The sequence below is a fragment of the Trichosurus vulpecula genome, chromosome 1, assembly GCF_011100635.1.
Source record: "Trichosurus vulpecula isolate mTriVul1 chromosome 1, mTriVul1.pri, whole genome shotgun sequence".
NCBI classification, from domain to species: domain Eukaryota; kingdom Metazoa; phylum Chordata; class Mammalia; order Diprotodontia; family Phalangeridae; genus Trichosurus; species Trichosurus vulpecula.
The window spans coordinates 268,857,418-268,874,006 of NC_050573.1; the positions used below are offsets into that span (position 1 = coordinate 268,857,418).

Consider the following 16,589-nt stretch of genomic DNA (forward strand, 5'->3'; position numbering starts at 1 on the left):
TCCTCATCCCAATCAGATGACAAATTTTATCAATTTTGCCTACACAACATTTCTTGCATTTGTCTTTTTATTTCCACTCATGCTATTACCACCCTGTATCACATTCCTATCATCTCTTGCTTTCTTTCTAGTCTCCTTGTTTCATACCTTTCCTCTTTCCTAATCAATCTTACTCTCAATTGCCAAAGTGATATTCCAAAAACACAGGTATGATCATGTTACTCCCTGATCAAAAAACTCCTCTAGCCCCCTATCACTTTATTACTTCTAGGATCAAATTCATATACCTTTATTTTACATTTCTAGCCTTTCAAAATCTGACTCTATTCTACATTTTCAAGTTTATTTTATATTATATCTCTTAATGCATGCTACTATCCAGATAAATATTTTTTCCATTGTTCTTTACCCAGGGTATTCTTTCTTCTGTCTCTCTCCCTTTGCAAGACTATGACCATGCCTGAATTGTGCTCCCTTCTCATATCTACATTATCATGTCCCTAGCTTCTTTCAAAGTACAGCTCAAACATCACCTCCTCTATGAGACCTTTCCCTTGAAATTGCCTTCTTTTTCTTTGTATCTGTTTTGTATTTACTTATATGTATGCATGTTTTTCTTCAGTAGACTGTAAGCTGCTTAAGGACAGGAACCATTTTATTTTTTGTCTTTGTATCCTCAGTATCTGAATAAATGCCTGCAGTAGGTAAATTGAAATGCCTAATGTTGAATAGCACCATAAGATGCTTTTGGTAGAGTTATGAACTGGTTCAACTATTCAGGGAAACAATTTGAAATTATGCCAAAAAAATCACTAAAATGTTTATATCCTTTTGTTATCACTATGCCACTACTGGGCATAAAGCTAAAAGAGTTCAATAAGAAAGTTCCCATATAAACCGACATACTCATAGCAACATTTTTGTAGCAGCAAAATACTAAAAATAAAGTGGGTTCCTGTGGTAGCAATTTAAATTTGAAGATCACTGATACAGTGCCCAATGATAGAGAAATTGCTGAATGCAGTGGCATGTAATGCAATATAATTGCCCTTTAAAGAATGATTTATATAAGGAATTCAAGAAAACATGGGAAGATTGTAAGAATTGATAGAAAATGAAGAATGCAGGGCCAGGAGACCTATGTACACAATGATTATAACTTTGTAAACTCTAAAAGGCAGCTGAATTCATATTAAAGGCAGTGGCCAATATTGATTCTAACACATAAATGATAAAACAAATCTCTTTGTAGAGAGCTGGGAAATTATGGTATCAAATCTCTTCTAAGACTTAGTCACTTTGTTTTGCTTAAGTATTTGTGTGGTTGGGTACAATGTTGGGGCAAGAGAATAATATACATGATGGGACAATAGTATAAAAACTAGAAGACAGAAATAAAATGGAAAATGGTAGAAATTTAGACTTTTACATTTTGAGTTTAGCACATATCCTCTACTGTTTCTCCTGAAGTCTGGTTATGGAAATATATATCCAAAGAAATGAAGAAAATTGGAGTCAGAAAGCTATTAGCATGTATTCCTCAATCACAATTATTTTTAGTGAATAAAATGATGATTTCAGGAGTTTGGTCCAAGTTGTTAGAGTTTCTTATAAAAGCTCAAAATAAATCAGAATTTTTGCTAAAAAGATTTGTATGGATCCAAGTTGATATCATCATCATATTTTATATTTTTAAAAGTTTTAAAGCTTACAAAATACTTTTATCTATATAATCTCAGGAAATGTATGTAGTTATCTAGCTTAATAAAATAAATTGAATTGGCCTTTAATGTTTAACAGCAACAACAACTTTCTAGTTTGGGCAGTAAGTGGATAGGGGCTAGAGTTGGAGTTTGAAAGATCTAAGTTCAGTACTTGCCTTAGACATTTAGCTATATGGCCCTGAGCAAGTCATTTTACTTTAGTCTGCCTCAGTTTTCTAATTTATAAAATGAGGATAATAATAGCACCTACTGGTGAGGGTTGTTGTGAGGATCAAATAGGATAATATATTTAAAGTGCTTTGCAAACCCTAAAACTCTATATAAATGCTAGCTATCATTATATCCATTGATCCTTTTAAATATTTGATTTTGACAGCTGGATTTATTCATAGTGGAAGCTGTTTCCCTGAGTCACTTGGAGAAAGTGGTTCTTGCACATGATGGAGAAGGTTATGGAGCTGGCCTTTATTTAAAGATGATAACTATTCAGGAGTCCAAAGACTCAGATATCGAATGGGTATTCCCATGTTGGAATTGGCTGGATTCCCATTTGGGAGCCTATGCAACTGTTTCAGAACTGAAGACTATAGGTAGGTCACTCTGGAATAAAACCTGAACAAAGCAAAATGCTTGTAGATTATTTGAGAACTAATAAATCAATTCTAACGTTTCATTTCTAAAGTTGATTATTGTTTCTATGGCTTAATGAAAATGTCTGTACTTTATTATACTTGATTCAATTTTTTTCAGCCATCTCATTCATGAATTCATCCAACATTTATGAAATGCCTATTGTGTACTAGGTACTAGGAGAAGGATAAAATTTAGATAAGAAACTATTTCTCTCTTGAGGTGATTGCCATGCAGTAGGGGGCTGAGACACAAACAGAAATTATATGATAAATGCCTTAGAGGTTTTGATGCAGTGGAAAGAACATTAGAAGGTCCTAGGTTCAAGTACTGGCTCTGCTACTTAATACCTGTTTGACATGGAGGAGTGATACATTTAAGCTGTCTGGACTGCAATTTCTTCACCTGCAGAATGAGTAGGGGATGGGAGAACAGAGTAGAAGTTCTCTTCTAGCTCTAAATCCATATCCTTATTAAAATAAAGGTCTATGTGAGGTTTAAGGGACAGCTAATTTCTAATAAATCAGATCTTTAGAAACTTAATTAAGGTTGATTGTCAAAAATGTCAACTATGTTACTTAGCACTGACTTTCACAGGAACATTATCAGGATAAATAACTGTTTTTTGATTAAAAAATATAGATCTTCAGTAAAAATTAAAACAGAAACAATGCCACAATTCACCCTAACTTCATTGATACCTTTTGGTTTTCTTGTGAAGAAGGAACAGTAAAAGAATCAGCACAGCTTTTTTTCATATTATAATACTCTGGCCTAGAATTGTAGCAAAATCAAAAGACACACTGAGCATTCGGAACATGTGTAAATTTTGAGCACAATTTGAGGATTTAGTATTAGTGTTTGATATAGCTAATAATAACCCTTATACCTACTAGTGCTCTGCATTCCCTTAGTCTTTAACTATTTGCTGAGCCAGAATGGTATTATAGATAGAGTATTGGACTGCTAATTAGGAATCCCAGGGCTCCAGTTCTATTTATGACACTTTTTAGTTATATTTAAGTGAGAAGGTAATTTCCTTTCTATGAGATTTTATTTTTTATCAGAAAAAAATATTCCTGACAACAATACCTGCAATACAAGCCTTATAGCATTATTATTAATTAAGGTTTAAATGAGATAACACATGTAAAGCCCTTTGCATATGTTAAAGAACTTTATAAATGACCCCTTTTAATTACAAGGAACTCATAGAAATAGAACTTGACTGGGTAGAGATTGCTGATCTATGATTTTTAAGCCATCATGGTAATAATAAAAAATAATGGTGGTGGTGGTGGTGATAATCCCCTCAAATCCCCACACATTTTCCAAATCATGAGGTGGAGGAGGGATGGCTAAGTAAAGGAATGCCAGCCAGGAAGTATATACAGTGAGGAGTCTGTTTGACCTGAGTCCACTATTAGAATTGTAAATGTTCAACAGGTGTCTTAAAATGCTGACTAATTGATCATCTGGTGGCATAATTGATTTGTTAGCCTCATGGCTAGTGTGTTAGCTGGCTCCAGAGTGATGATTTCATGCTGCTTTTTGTCAATAATATCCTCATTTCCAAGTTATGAAACAACAGGCAGACCATTAGTGCTCATGAAATAGAATCAAAATATCAATAATTTTAGTATATGCTATTATGACACCATAAAAATTAGAAGTCAAATGTCTCCAGTTATAGAAAAAAAAGTCATACTGGTTTTGGTCAATAACATCCTTAGCTTCTGGTTATACAGCCACATAGTGTAGGTCAATGCAGGGTAATCATAAGAAATCACATCATTCCTAAACCCAGATAAGCTGAGAAAAGAGAAAGAATTGAGGAGTAATTTAATTCTAAAAAAAAGAAAAGTTGAAGAGCTTAAATGCATTGAAGAATTTGCATAAGACAAAACTTCAGATATGCTATTCAATAATGAAATAGGTGGAAGAAATAATGGTATTGTCTTAAATGATTTTCCAAAGGAGATGGGGATACTTAGAATGGAACTTTGAAAAGCCTTTTTTTTTAATTTGATGGCACAAATCCAATTAATTGACCTGCTATAATAAAATAATGGTTCAAAATCCATGAGATTTGTCAGTGGACATAACATTGCAGACCTGCATTTAACAGTATACTCTATAATTGTTGCCATAGTAAGGCCCATAGGAGGAAAAGATGTATCCAAGAATGTTTTTAAGGACAAGATTCATATGCTACCATGGCAGACGCAGATCAGGAAAACTAATGAAAACCTATACAAATGCCAAAAGATTAATCAATATCTAGCACTAGAAAACTTGAATACAAAATTGCCCAATTAAAATCTTTGAAAAAGAAACAAATGTATCCATAAAAGTAAACAAAAGTTTATCAGAATTATTTACTTGTCAATTGAAAATATAAGCCAAAATGTTAAGGTGATTCAAGAAGTAAAAGGAATGTAAAAAAATTAAAATCAAAATTCAATGCTAATAAAAAAAATTATATAGAACAGGTATTCTTAACCTGAGGTCTATAAATTTTATTTCCGTGTTCTGATAACTATTTCAATATAATTGTTTTTCTTTGTGATTTTATGTATTTTATTTTATGCATTTAAAAACTATTCTGAAAATGGGTCTATAAGGCTTTATCATGCTACCAAAGAGGTCTGTAAGAAGAGACTCCATTATAGAAGCCTGAGAAGCAAAGAACAAAGCGTATCCTTAAAGAAGAAAGATATGGAAAATTTCTGGCAATCTAAATGGTAGAATAAAATAAGATGGGTCAAAAGGTGGGATTCTCCCTCCCCTTTCCTCTTCTCCTGCGACATACATCTTCTTCTCTTCCTTGGCCCAGGCTGCTAAGAAACCATTCAGACTGCTCACATAGATTGGATGAGATCAAGTCACCAATTCTATTCCATTGGGTTCGATAGAAAAACAATTTGTTCACTCATTACCCAATCATTAGTAGGAAATCTAAGGTAACTTCCTTAGAATCTAGTTATTTTCTGTTGTTTTACCCCCTTTTTATCTCCCCTTCAGGGTCAAGAAGTTTATTTTGTTTATTACTATCGCCTTTCTGGTGCTATCTTTGCACTTAACTCACCTGTCACATCCATACATGTTTCCATGTTGAATTGAATGCTTTTCTATGCCAAAGTGATTGTGTGCATATTGTGTGCATGTGTGTGTACTTCTCTGTCTTTTTCAGATGAGCGTGAAGTTCATGACATCCAAACCTTTCTCCAATTTTGTCTAGCATGAGTATTCACCCCCCTCTTTGTCCTTCTATACAAATGTGTTCCTCCTGATGTCCTCCTTTTTCCCTTTTAAATCCTAATTATGGAACCAATTCCCCCTTCCTATTCCCCCACAGATATATAAATATATGTATATGTGTATATACATGTATGCGTGTACATATATACTTACGTGTATATATATATATATATGTGTATATATACACATACATATACACACATATGTATATAGATATATATGTCTATACACACACACACACACATATACTTCAACCAGGCTCTCTATTTCTTTTTTTTTTCTTAACACCATAAATATGCTTTGAAGATATTAAGGCTTGGAAAAGATATTTGTTTCTTTTCCCCTGTTTACAATATCAGGGCTACATAATCATACAGCTTCTTCCAATTGTTCAAATAAATTTGCTTTCATAAATTTCTCTGGACTATTATGTTTATATGTCAAATTTCTTACCTACTTTTGATCATCACAAATGCTTAGAAGACCTCTATTTCATTAAATATCACTTTTTTCATGCATAGTAATTGTATTTCAGCTTTCAGAGTAAGTTATTCTTAGTTGCAAAGCTATCTCTTTTGCCTTTTGTGATTTATGACTCATTTATAGTAGAAGCTATCAGGACTTGTGTTATCCTATTGTATTTTGGTACTTGGACCATTTCTTTGTGATTACTTGAATTTTTTCTTGGATGTGAGAGCTTGTATTTTGGCAAACATTCCTGTCATTTTCCCTTTTGAGGTTCCTTTTGGTAGTTATCATGCACATAGAGCCTGAAGGTTTATGGAGTGCTTTATAGATGCTATCTCATTTGATCTTCACAACAACCTGAGAGGTAGATGCTATCATAACTCCATTTTATAGGTGAGAAAACTGAGACTGAGGGATTTTAAAATGATTTCCCCAGGTGGTATAGCTACTCAGTGTTTGAGGCAAGATTTGAATTCAGGTTTTCCTTACTCCAAGTCCAGAGCTCTATCTAGTATACTATTTTGTTGTCTTCAATCTAACTTAATTTTAGGAAGTGATTAGTAGATTATTTTCATTTTTACTTTATCCTCTGGTACATTTTTATTTATGATTTATGAATACATGACGCTCAAAATAATAGTTTTGTGTAGTCTTGTGTTCCTTAAATTATTTCTCCCTTGCCTGTTTTCCAGGTCAGTTTTTTTATATCAGCTCATATTTTCTTTCATTTTTCCCCCAGCCTTTTCATTTTGTTCTAATATCTATTGCTATCTCATGGAATCATTGATTTCTGTTTTGTCTATTCTAGTTTTCAGGGAGTCTGTTACTTAGGTCAAATTTACTACTTTCTCTGCTAAACTCTTTATTCTCTTTCCAATTCTGTTCTCAAGAGATTTCTTTCATTCAAAACAAAACAAAACAAAAAACAACTCTTGCTTCATTTTCACCCTAGGTACTATTAAAATTCCATTTTTCCTTGACTGTCTGCTTGCAGATGTTATGGAGTTAGATTAGCCATAATTTTTCGTACTGATTGGTATTATTTATTCCTCATCTCTTCAGTTTTTGTCCCTGAACTGGGGCTTTGTTTCAGGCCCTCTGCTGTGTTCTTGGTACAAGTGGTAGGCCCTGCCTGGTCTCAGCCTGGGTCACTTGTTCTGCACTGACCCCTAAGTCCTGGAGTTTGTCCTTTAGAGGCCAAATTGAGATTCAAACTGTCTTGTGTGGTTTCTCAGTACAGAAACCTGATCAGAGACGTGGCAACATGTTGGTTTGGTCAGTTCTGTACTGGACACTTCCATCTACCACTCTATTGGTCTCCCAAGATCCCACCTCAGTCCTTTATTTGTTGCTACTTCTGGACACAGAGCATTGCCAGCTACTGTGTCCCTGGCCATCTCTGTTTACATGGTACAACTATTCTGGGTTGGTCCTGGCATGTCTGGCCTGGGACTAACAAACTTTTATAGAGGTACAGAGGAAGAAATTACTTTCTGTAGTTTTTCACTGGATTGCTTGATTATTTAGTATTATGTGAATAAGATGGTTTTGCTAGAGTATGAGTATGAGTATGGGAACTGGATAGCCTGCCACCTGCCAGCTGAGATAGTGGCCTCTACAAGTGTCAAGCTACCCAGCTCCTATACTCAGACTCAATACAATTCACATTTTACTCACATGTGCTTTAGTTGATGTAACTTTAAATATGAAAGAATAATAGCAAGATAGTTATTTGTTCTTGGGTCATTTCTATTTGAACCTCTTTAAAAAGTATCAAATAGTGATGATACTATCAACAATTCTGACAATAAAGTTGATAAAATAAATTTCTATAGTACTTTAACATTTTTAAAGGAGTCTCACATATGTTATATCATAATATTCTCACAACCAACCCTATGGACTAGGCAGTGGTGTTATTTTCATATTAGATGAAGAAACTAAGTCTAAGAGAGGTTAAACAATTTCCCCAGTGTTGTATTTAAGTGTGCTAATGCACTTTCTAAGCCAACTCATTGAATATCCTGAAATTGATACTAGTGGCAATTCTATGGAGCCCTCCTAAGTAGATAGACCTGAATCAAATACCCAGCACTGGCAGGGGATCTGGTAACCTAGAGTTCCAGATTTCTCTGTTGTGTTTCCAATTAATGTACTCATTTTGCTAAACGAGGCATAGTTTACTTTTATGCTCATAAATCGAGCAATGGTATTTGTTCCTTGTATTGCTACCATATTAATTTTCCATATAGTGCTCTGTGTGCATGATTATTGAATATGGAATAGTCAGAACTAACTGAACTTTTTAACTCTGGGGAAAAAAGAATGATAAATCTTGAAGACTGTAGGATCTGAACAGGATGCCAAGTAGCTTGGATTTCTTCCTGAATCATTTTTGCCTTTGTAGTAGTTGTTGGAATGCAGTCTGCATCACTATAAGGTGATACTCGGGGCTGTGCAATCTTTATAAGGCTAACCTTGAACATTAGAAAGGCTCTCTTTGGCAGTAGTTGTTCTCCCTTAGAGGAAGAAGTCAAGAAAAGAACAGAAAGATGTAGAACTTCAAAACTGAGCCCCAACTCCTCATTCATCTCTAGCAAAATTCTCAGTCACCAGAGGCCTTTATAGTTAAGCTCCCTTATTTAGAGTTGTCATGGCCAATTAATGCCAGTAACAAATTACAGACCACTTCCATGCATATCAACCAATTCAGTTGTGTTAATTGACTAGAACAATCAATTCCAAGGACCCTTTCTTGTGGTCTCTAAATACTGTGAATAATAGTTTAGTGAGCAGTCAGTTGCTAGTTTGGATGAATTAGCTAGACATTCCATACTCACTGAACTGAGTACAGTAGTCATTTTAGAGTGTATGTGTGTGCGTGTGTGTGTGTGTGTGTGTGTGTATGTATGTTTGCAATTTCTCATTTGCAATTCATTTGCTTTGCTATTTTGAAGGGAGGGAGACCATGGAAGAGCTTGGCATTAATTCTTTCTCCTTTGATGAGTTGTTATTTGAAGGCAGGGTTTCTTAATCTGGGGTCCATGAACTCATTTAATTTTTTTCATAACTGTATCTCAATATAATTTCATTTTTAAAGCTATGTGTTTTGCTTGATTTATCTAAAAATGTTTTTCTGAGGAGTCTACAGGCTTCTCCAGACTGATAAGGGGGTTCATGACTCAGAAAAAGTTAAATACCCTTGGACTAGGGCCTACTCTAGGTTACTTGTAGAGTTTTAAAAAAGTAACTGGATACCAAGGTAACAAATGCTATAAAAGTTAATAAAATAAATACTAATTCTGCTTAAGTAGACAGGGTTTCTAAGTGATACGGTAAGTTTCTCTCATATTGATTGTTTTCTAAGACTAATTTTAAGGAAGGTTCATGCCCTCCCATAAATAATTCTCCAAAAGAAAAGTAAAAACAACTTGGCAACAAGGAAAAAAAATGCCTGAAAGCTAAAGTTTAAAACACATAAGAACACTCAAATGTTACATCCCTTCAGAAATAAAAGCAATACTGCACTGCTCTCTTCTGAGTAACTGTTGCCATAGAGACAGCATAACCTGCAAATAGAGTTTCGTTTATACTCTATAGTGTACAGTCTCTGGTTCAACTATATTATGATTTTCCCTTGTGTTTTCTCTTCCTATTTCATCATCTTTTTTTTTAAGGGAGAAGACTGATTTGTAGCCCCGAGCAGCTCTTGATCAAGAGGCATTCCCCTGGTTCATGGATAGTGGACATCACTGGATCCGGGTTGAACACTAAAGAAGAGATGATAGAACTTTCCCTGGTCTTTTATGGACATCTGAGTCAGAAAAAGTTGGCACTTCACGTGACAGAAAATGGAGCACAAATTAAAGTATTTCACCCTTTTCTTATTAACAAAATACTTTGTGAGAGTGAGAATCCCACTAACTCTTGGAGAAATCATTTTCTTACAATTAGATTAAGGCTCTGGTGACCACACTTAGGGATGTTCTGTGTCCACGCTTAATCTTCTCCTCCTAGTTCTCCTCCTTTCCCTGCCAGGTGTGTCCTTGTCTCCTACCTTTGCCTTAAATCCCCTTTGCTGCCACAGAGAGACTGTCTCCATGACGCCAGACAACTGGTTTGATTAATATTTTGACTGAATTGACAGGTTATTTTAGCATCATAGAAGATAGCCACAGGAGAGCCTTCCCTAGTGAACAGAGCTAGGAGCCCCCAAAGCCACTTATTTTGAACAAAAATGGTTTTAATAATGAGATATTTCAGTTTAGTTTCACATTATATAGAAAGACACTGGAGAACAGGACGCCTTCCACGTGTGCTTCTTCAGTAACAGAACATACAAACCTGATTGCTTGTCAATTTTGGGAGGGGTTGAGAGGAACAAAAAGGTTATCTAGTTTATAAGTTCATCTTCTCTTTTTCCTTCTATTGTTGAATACTCAGAATTCTTCAGAGATCATTGCCTTACTTTGAAATAAACATGTTCCTGTGAATTTGGGACTCTTAATACCAAAATCTTATTTCCAGAATTTTATTTACTAGAATTTTATTACCAAGTAATAGGTATTCAGAATTATCTGTGTAGATTATAAAACCTTATATTATCAATCAGAAAACTCTAAGTGATTTCTAAGAAGGAGTACTTGAGATATCTAGGATTGAAAAAAAATAAGGTATTACTCTGTGAAGTTTTGAGGGAGCAAGCAAGAAACTAAGTGGATTATACAAAGGAGAATTTTCAAATTATTTAAACATAAAAATTTCTAATCAACCAGCCTATGCACCCCTTTGAATTAATTAACGTTCAGTCCCTGCCTTTGCAATATATCTCTCTGTTTAAAGACTCTACCATTTGGCAATTCTGGAACAGCAATAATTATAAATTAGCTAGCATTCAAATTGAAGGGCTTTACTTATTTTTGTAAATATTTTTCAATGTAGTTGGAATGGGATGATGGAAAGAATACTGGTTTAAGAGTTAGGAAGAACCTGAGTTTGAATTCTGGTTCTGACACTTACCTACATACATATTAGCTATGTGACCAGGCAAGTTGCTTAACTAACTTGTCTAAGACTGTTTTCTCATCTGTAAAATGAAGACAGTAATACTTGTACTATCTAGCTTACAAATTTGTTGCAAAGATATTGCTTTGTAAAGTTTAAAACCTAATTAAGATGTAACTGTTTGTTTTTGAAGAAAAAGAAAAATTGTGATATTACTACGTCAGTGACTCTCACGAATATTGTGGAGCCCTAGGATTTCATTACCACGGTCGCTCTCCCTCCACTAAGACAATTCATAACCAGACTATCACGTAATATACACGTTCTAGACATCTGACAGTTAATTTCCTTGTCCAATATCACACAGCTAGTAAATGCTAGAAGTAGGATTCGAACCTAGATTTCTCTGACTATGCTCATGAGTCTTTCCGCTATACCACACTATGTCTATATGATTTTATAATATTTTCTTATCTGGGTCAACATTAGGCCCTGAAACCCATTCTTGGTAGCTCTGAAGACATCTCTCTCTATTCACTATATCATGTTTATCTCTCAAATTAAGTATAAGGTAGTTTCAGCAGGTGGGCAGCTAGGTGGCACAGTGGATAGAGTGTCAAGCCTAGAGTCAGGAAGACTCATCTTTCTGAGTTCAAATCTGGCCTCAGACACTTACTAGCTGTGTGATCCTGGGCGAGTTGCTTAAGCCTGTTTGCCACAGTCTCCTCATCTGTAAAATGAGCCAGAGAAGGAAATGGCAAACCACTCCAGTATCTTTGCAAAAAACACAATCAAAACAATCCTAAAATGGGCTCACAAAGAAACAACTGCTGAATAATAACAAAATATATTATATATATATATATATGTATATATATGCATATATATGCATACATGTGTGTGTGTACAGATAGGTATTCATGCAATTACTTCTACATAGATAGATGTGCATATATACACATGATATATACACACATGCATATATCACACGTGAGTGTGTATATATAACATACACACACGTGTGTGCGTCTGTGCGGATCTTGATTCTAATAAATGTCGAATTCCAAATGCAGCTCAAAATTGATGAGCAGAGTTTGGGAATGAAAAAACATTTGACACATTTTTTCTCCCAGGATGAACTCGAGGGCATTGGATCACTTTATAAGCTTCAAGTGTCAGGAACATCCATCCAGCTGAACAGATCTTGGCATTTAGACACAGTAAACCTGAAACATACAGGCACTACCCTGGAAATGTGGTTGATTTTTGACTGCTGGTTTAGACCAAATGAAGAGGACTGTGTGGAACTTCCTACTTTGGTTTCAGGGCAAGACCCTCTACCAGGTAATTTTTTGACCCATTTCTTGAAGAAATAAAAATTAGAATAAAAAATAAAACTAATTTACTTTAAGAAAAGAAACCAAGATTTTTTTTTACAAATGACCTCAAAATAAATTCATCTTAATCTCATAAGATTTGTGACTCTAGCTCTTTTTGTGTCTGATCCTTGATTAACCCTTTGTCTTGAAATATTCGTTCATCAGTACAGACTACAACGTGTCGTAGTGTATTAGATAAAGAAGTATATGCCTTAATAAATTCTGGAGAACCGTTTTTCATTCTGTAGCTGATAACTGGGTTCCAGTATGTAACCAAGGAACACACCTACATCTTGTTTTGGGAAACAAGATGGGAAAAAGCACTGAGCCGGAAACAATTTATTAAATCTTACTGCCAAGTTCAGCAAATGACTTTTGTGGCTAGTGAGAATAAGGGGTGTTTAGGAATTGAAACTGTATTTGTTTGTACTATATTGATATTCATCTGAGATTTATTACAAAAAAATAAGCATGTCATTATGTTAACTCACCAGGGAGGAAAAAAAATCAGGTCAATTGAACTTTCTGATTTCCCTAAGACTGGGATGAAAGCTTTAGGGAATAGAAACAACTACTTTTTCTACTTCCCTGTCAATCTATGATTGATAATAGGAGGAAAGTAAGTAGCCAGAGGATATTTGGCTATGGAAAGTCTATTGATACACTCCCAAATTCACCTTGGACTCCTTGGAATTTTACTAATTTTTTTTGTAACCAATCAAGGAACAAACTTTTATTAAGTGCCTACCATGTGTCAGGCTTGGACTCCTTGGAATTTTACTAATTTTTTTTGTAACCAATCAAGGAACAAACTTTTATTAAGTGCCTACCATGTGTCAGGCATCATCCCAGGCAATGGTTATACAAACACAAATGGGAAACTGTTTTGGGTCACAAAGGATTTTATGTACATATATTTGTTGTTGGTGGTGGTGTTCAGTCATGTCCAACTCTTCTTGACTCTATTTGCGATTTTCTTTTTTTTTAATTTAATTTATTTAATATATTTAGTTTTCAGCATTGATTTTCACAAGAGTTTGAACTACGAATTTTCTCCCCATTTTTACCCTCCCGCCCACTCCAAGATGGCATATATTCTGGTTGCCCCATTCCCCAGTCAACCCTCCCTTCTGTTACCCCACTCCCCTCCCATCCCCCTTTCCCTTCTTCTCTTGTAGGGCAAGATAAATTTCTATGCCACACTGCCTGTGTATCTTATTTCCTGGTTGCATGCAAAAACCTTCTTTTTGTTTGTTTTTAAAAATTTGAGTTCCAAATTCTCTCCCCTCTTCCCTCCCCACCTACCCTCCCTAAGAAGACAAGCAATTCAATATAGGCCACATGTGTGTCATTATGTAAAACCCTTCTACTATATTCATGTTGTGAAAGACTAACTATGTTTTGCTCCTTCCTAACCTATCCCCCTTTATTGAATTTTCTCCCTTGACCCTGTCCCTTTTCAAAAGTGTTTGGTTTTGATTACCTCCTCCCCCTATCTGCCCTCCCTTCTATTGTCATCCCTTTCTTATCTTCTTCCTCCTTCTTTCCTGTGGGGTAAGATACCCAATTGAGTGTGTATGATATTCCTTCCTCAAGTCAAATCCAATGAGAGCAAGATTTACTCATTCCTCCTCACCTGCCCCCTCTTCCCTTCCTACAGAACCACTTTTTTTTGCCACTTTTATGTGAGATAATTTACCCCATTCTATCTCTCCCTTTCTCCCTCTCTCAATATATTCCTCTCTTATCCCTTAATTTGATTTTATTTTTTTAGATATCATCCCTTCATATTCAACTCACCCTGTGCCCTCTGCCTATATATATATATACACATACCTACATATATATATATATGTATATATATATATGCACATACATACATACACATATATGCATATTCCTTTCAGCTACTATGATACTGAGGTCTCATGAATCATACATATCATCTTTCCATGTAGGAATGTAAACAAAACAGTTCAACTTTAGTAAGTCCCTTATGATTTCTCTTTCTTGTTTACCTTTTCATGCTTTTCTTGATTCTTGTGTTTGAAAGTCAGATTTTCTATTCAGCTCTGGTCTTTTCATTGAGAAAACTGGAAAGTCCTCTATTTTATTGAAAATCCATATTTTGCCTTGGAGCATGATACTCAGTTTTGCTGGATAGGTGATTCTTGGTTTTAATCCTAGCTCCATTGACCTCCAGAATATCGTATTCCAAGCCCTTCAATCCCTTAATGTAGAAACTGCTAGGCCCTGTGTTATCCTGATTGTTTTTCCACAATACTCAAATTGTTTCTTTCTTGCTGCTTGCAGTAATTTCTCCTTGATCTGGGAGCTCTGGAATTTGGCGACAATATGCATAGGAGTTTTCTTTTCTGGATCTTTTTGAGGAGGTGATCTGTGAATTCTTTCGATTTCTATTTTACCCTCTGGCTCTAGAATATCAGGGCAGTTCTCCTTGATAATTTCTTGAAAGATGATATCTAGGTTCTTTTTTTGATCATGGCTTTCAGGTAGTCCAGTAATTTTTAAATTCTCTCTCCTGGATCTATTTTCCAGGTCAGTGGTTTTTCCAGTGAGATAGTTCACATTGTCTTCTACTTTTTCATTCCTTTTGTTATGTTTTATAATATCTTGATTTCTCATAAACTCATTAGCTTCCACTTGCTCCAATCTCATTTTTAAGGTAGTATTTTCTTCAGTGGTCTTTTGGACCTCCTTTTCCATTTGGGTAATTCTGCCTTTCAAGGCATTCTTCTCCTCATTGGCTTTTTAGAGCTCTTTTGTAATTTGAGTTAATCTATTTTTTAAGGTGTTGTTTTCTTCAATATTTTTTTTCAGTATTTTTCTGGGTCTCCTTTAGCAAGTCATTGACTTGTTTTTCATGGTTTTCTCGCATCATTCTCATTTCTCTTCCCAATTTTTCCTCTACTTCTCTAACTTGCTTTTCCAAATCCTTTTTGAGCTCTTCCATGGCCTGAGAGCAGTTCATGTTTTTCTTGGGGGCTTTTGATGTAGGCTCTTTGACTTTTTTGACTTCTTCTGGCTGTATGTTTTGGTCTTCTTTGTCACCAGAGAAAGATTCCAAAGTCTGAGTCTGAATCTGAGAGCGTTTTCGCTGCCTGGCCACGTTCCCAGCCAACTTACTCGACCCTTGAGTTTTTCATCAGGGTATGACTGCTTGCAGAGTAAAGAGTACTTTGTTCCAAGCTTGAGGGGATGTGCTGTTGTTTTCAGAGCTATTTCTATACAGCCAGCTCTAATACACCAGCACTCCTCCTTCCCCAAGAACCTCCAGCCAGGACCTGACTGGGATCTTAAGCAGGCTGTGCACTTCTGCTCTGATCTGCCACTTAATTCCTCCCACTAAGTAGGCCTGGGGCTGGAAGCAACTGCAGCTGTAGTTCAGTAGCTGCACCACCCCCACTGTCCCTGGAATGGTGGCCGAACCTTGAACTCCTTCCACTCTGTCACCCTCAGCTTTTCCCACTAACCTTCTCTGTTGTCTTTGGTGTTTGTGGGTTGAGAAGTCTGGTAACTGCCACAGCTCACTGATTCAGGGCACTAGGGACCGTGCCGCCCAGCTCCTGGTCTGGTTGGTCCTGCTGCCACCCATGCTGGGCTCTGCTCTCCTCCATCCCCAGCTCCTTGCACGATAGACCTCATGCAGGCTGACCTGGGCTGGATCCCTGCTTCCTTCTGCTATTTAGTGGGTTCTGCAGTTCTAGAATTTGGTCAGAGCCGTTTTTTATAGGTTTTTGGATGGACCTGGCGGGGAGCTAACGCAAGTCCCTGCTTTCCAGCCACCATCTTGGCTCTGCCCCTCTATTTGAGATTTTCTTGGCAAAGATACCAGAGTGGTTTGCCATTTCCTTCTCCAGTTCATTGTACAGATGAGGAAACTGAGGCACACTGGGTTAAGTGACTTGCCCGGGCTAGTAAGTGTTTGAGGCCAGGAAGATGAGTCTTTCTGACTTCAGGCTCAGTACTGTATTCACTGTGCCACTTAGCCATCCCATACATGTATAGATATATACAAGATTGTTATAAATCAAAGCTAATCTTAGAGGGGGAAGGCATTTTCAGTTATACAGGACCACGAAAGACCTCGTTGTTGTTCGAT

General features: G+C 36.0%; 1 protein-coding gene across 1 annotated transcript in view; it reads left to right on the forward strand.

Moving 5' to 3' along the window:
* The window catches only part of RP1 (RP1 axonemal microtubule associated), a 629,473-nt gene that overhangs the window by 419,119 nt on the left and 193,765 nt on the right, over positions 1-16,589 (forward strand). Inside the window, 3 exon segments of the mRNA XM_036741155.1 lie at positions 2,101-2,314; positions 9,761-9,951; positions 12,221-12,431. Coding sequence (XP_036597050.1) covers positions 2,101-2,314; positions 9,761-9,951; positions 12,221-12,431 — 616 coding nt within the window.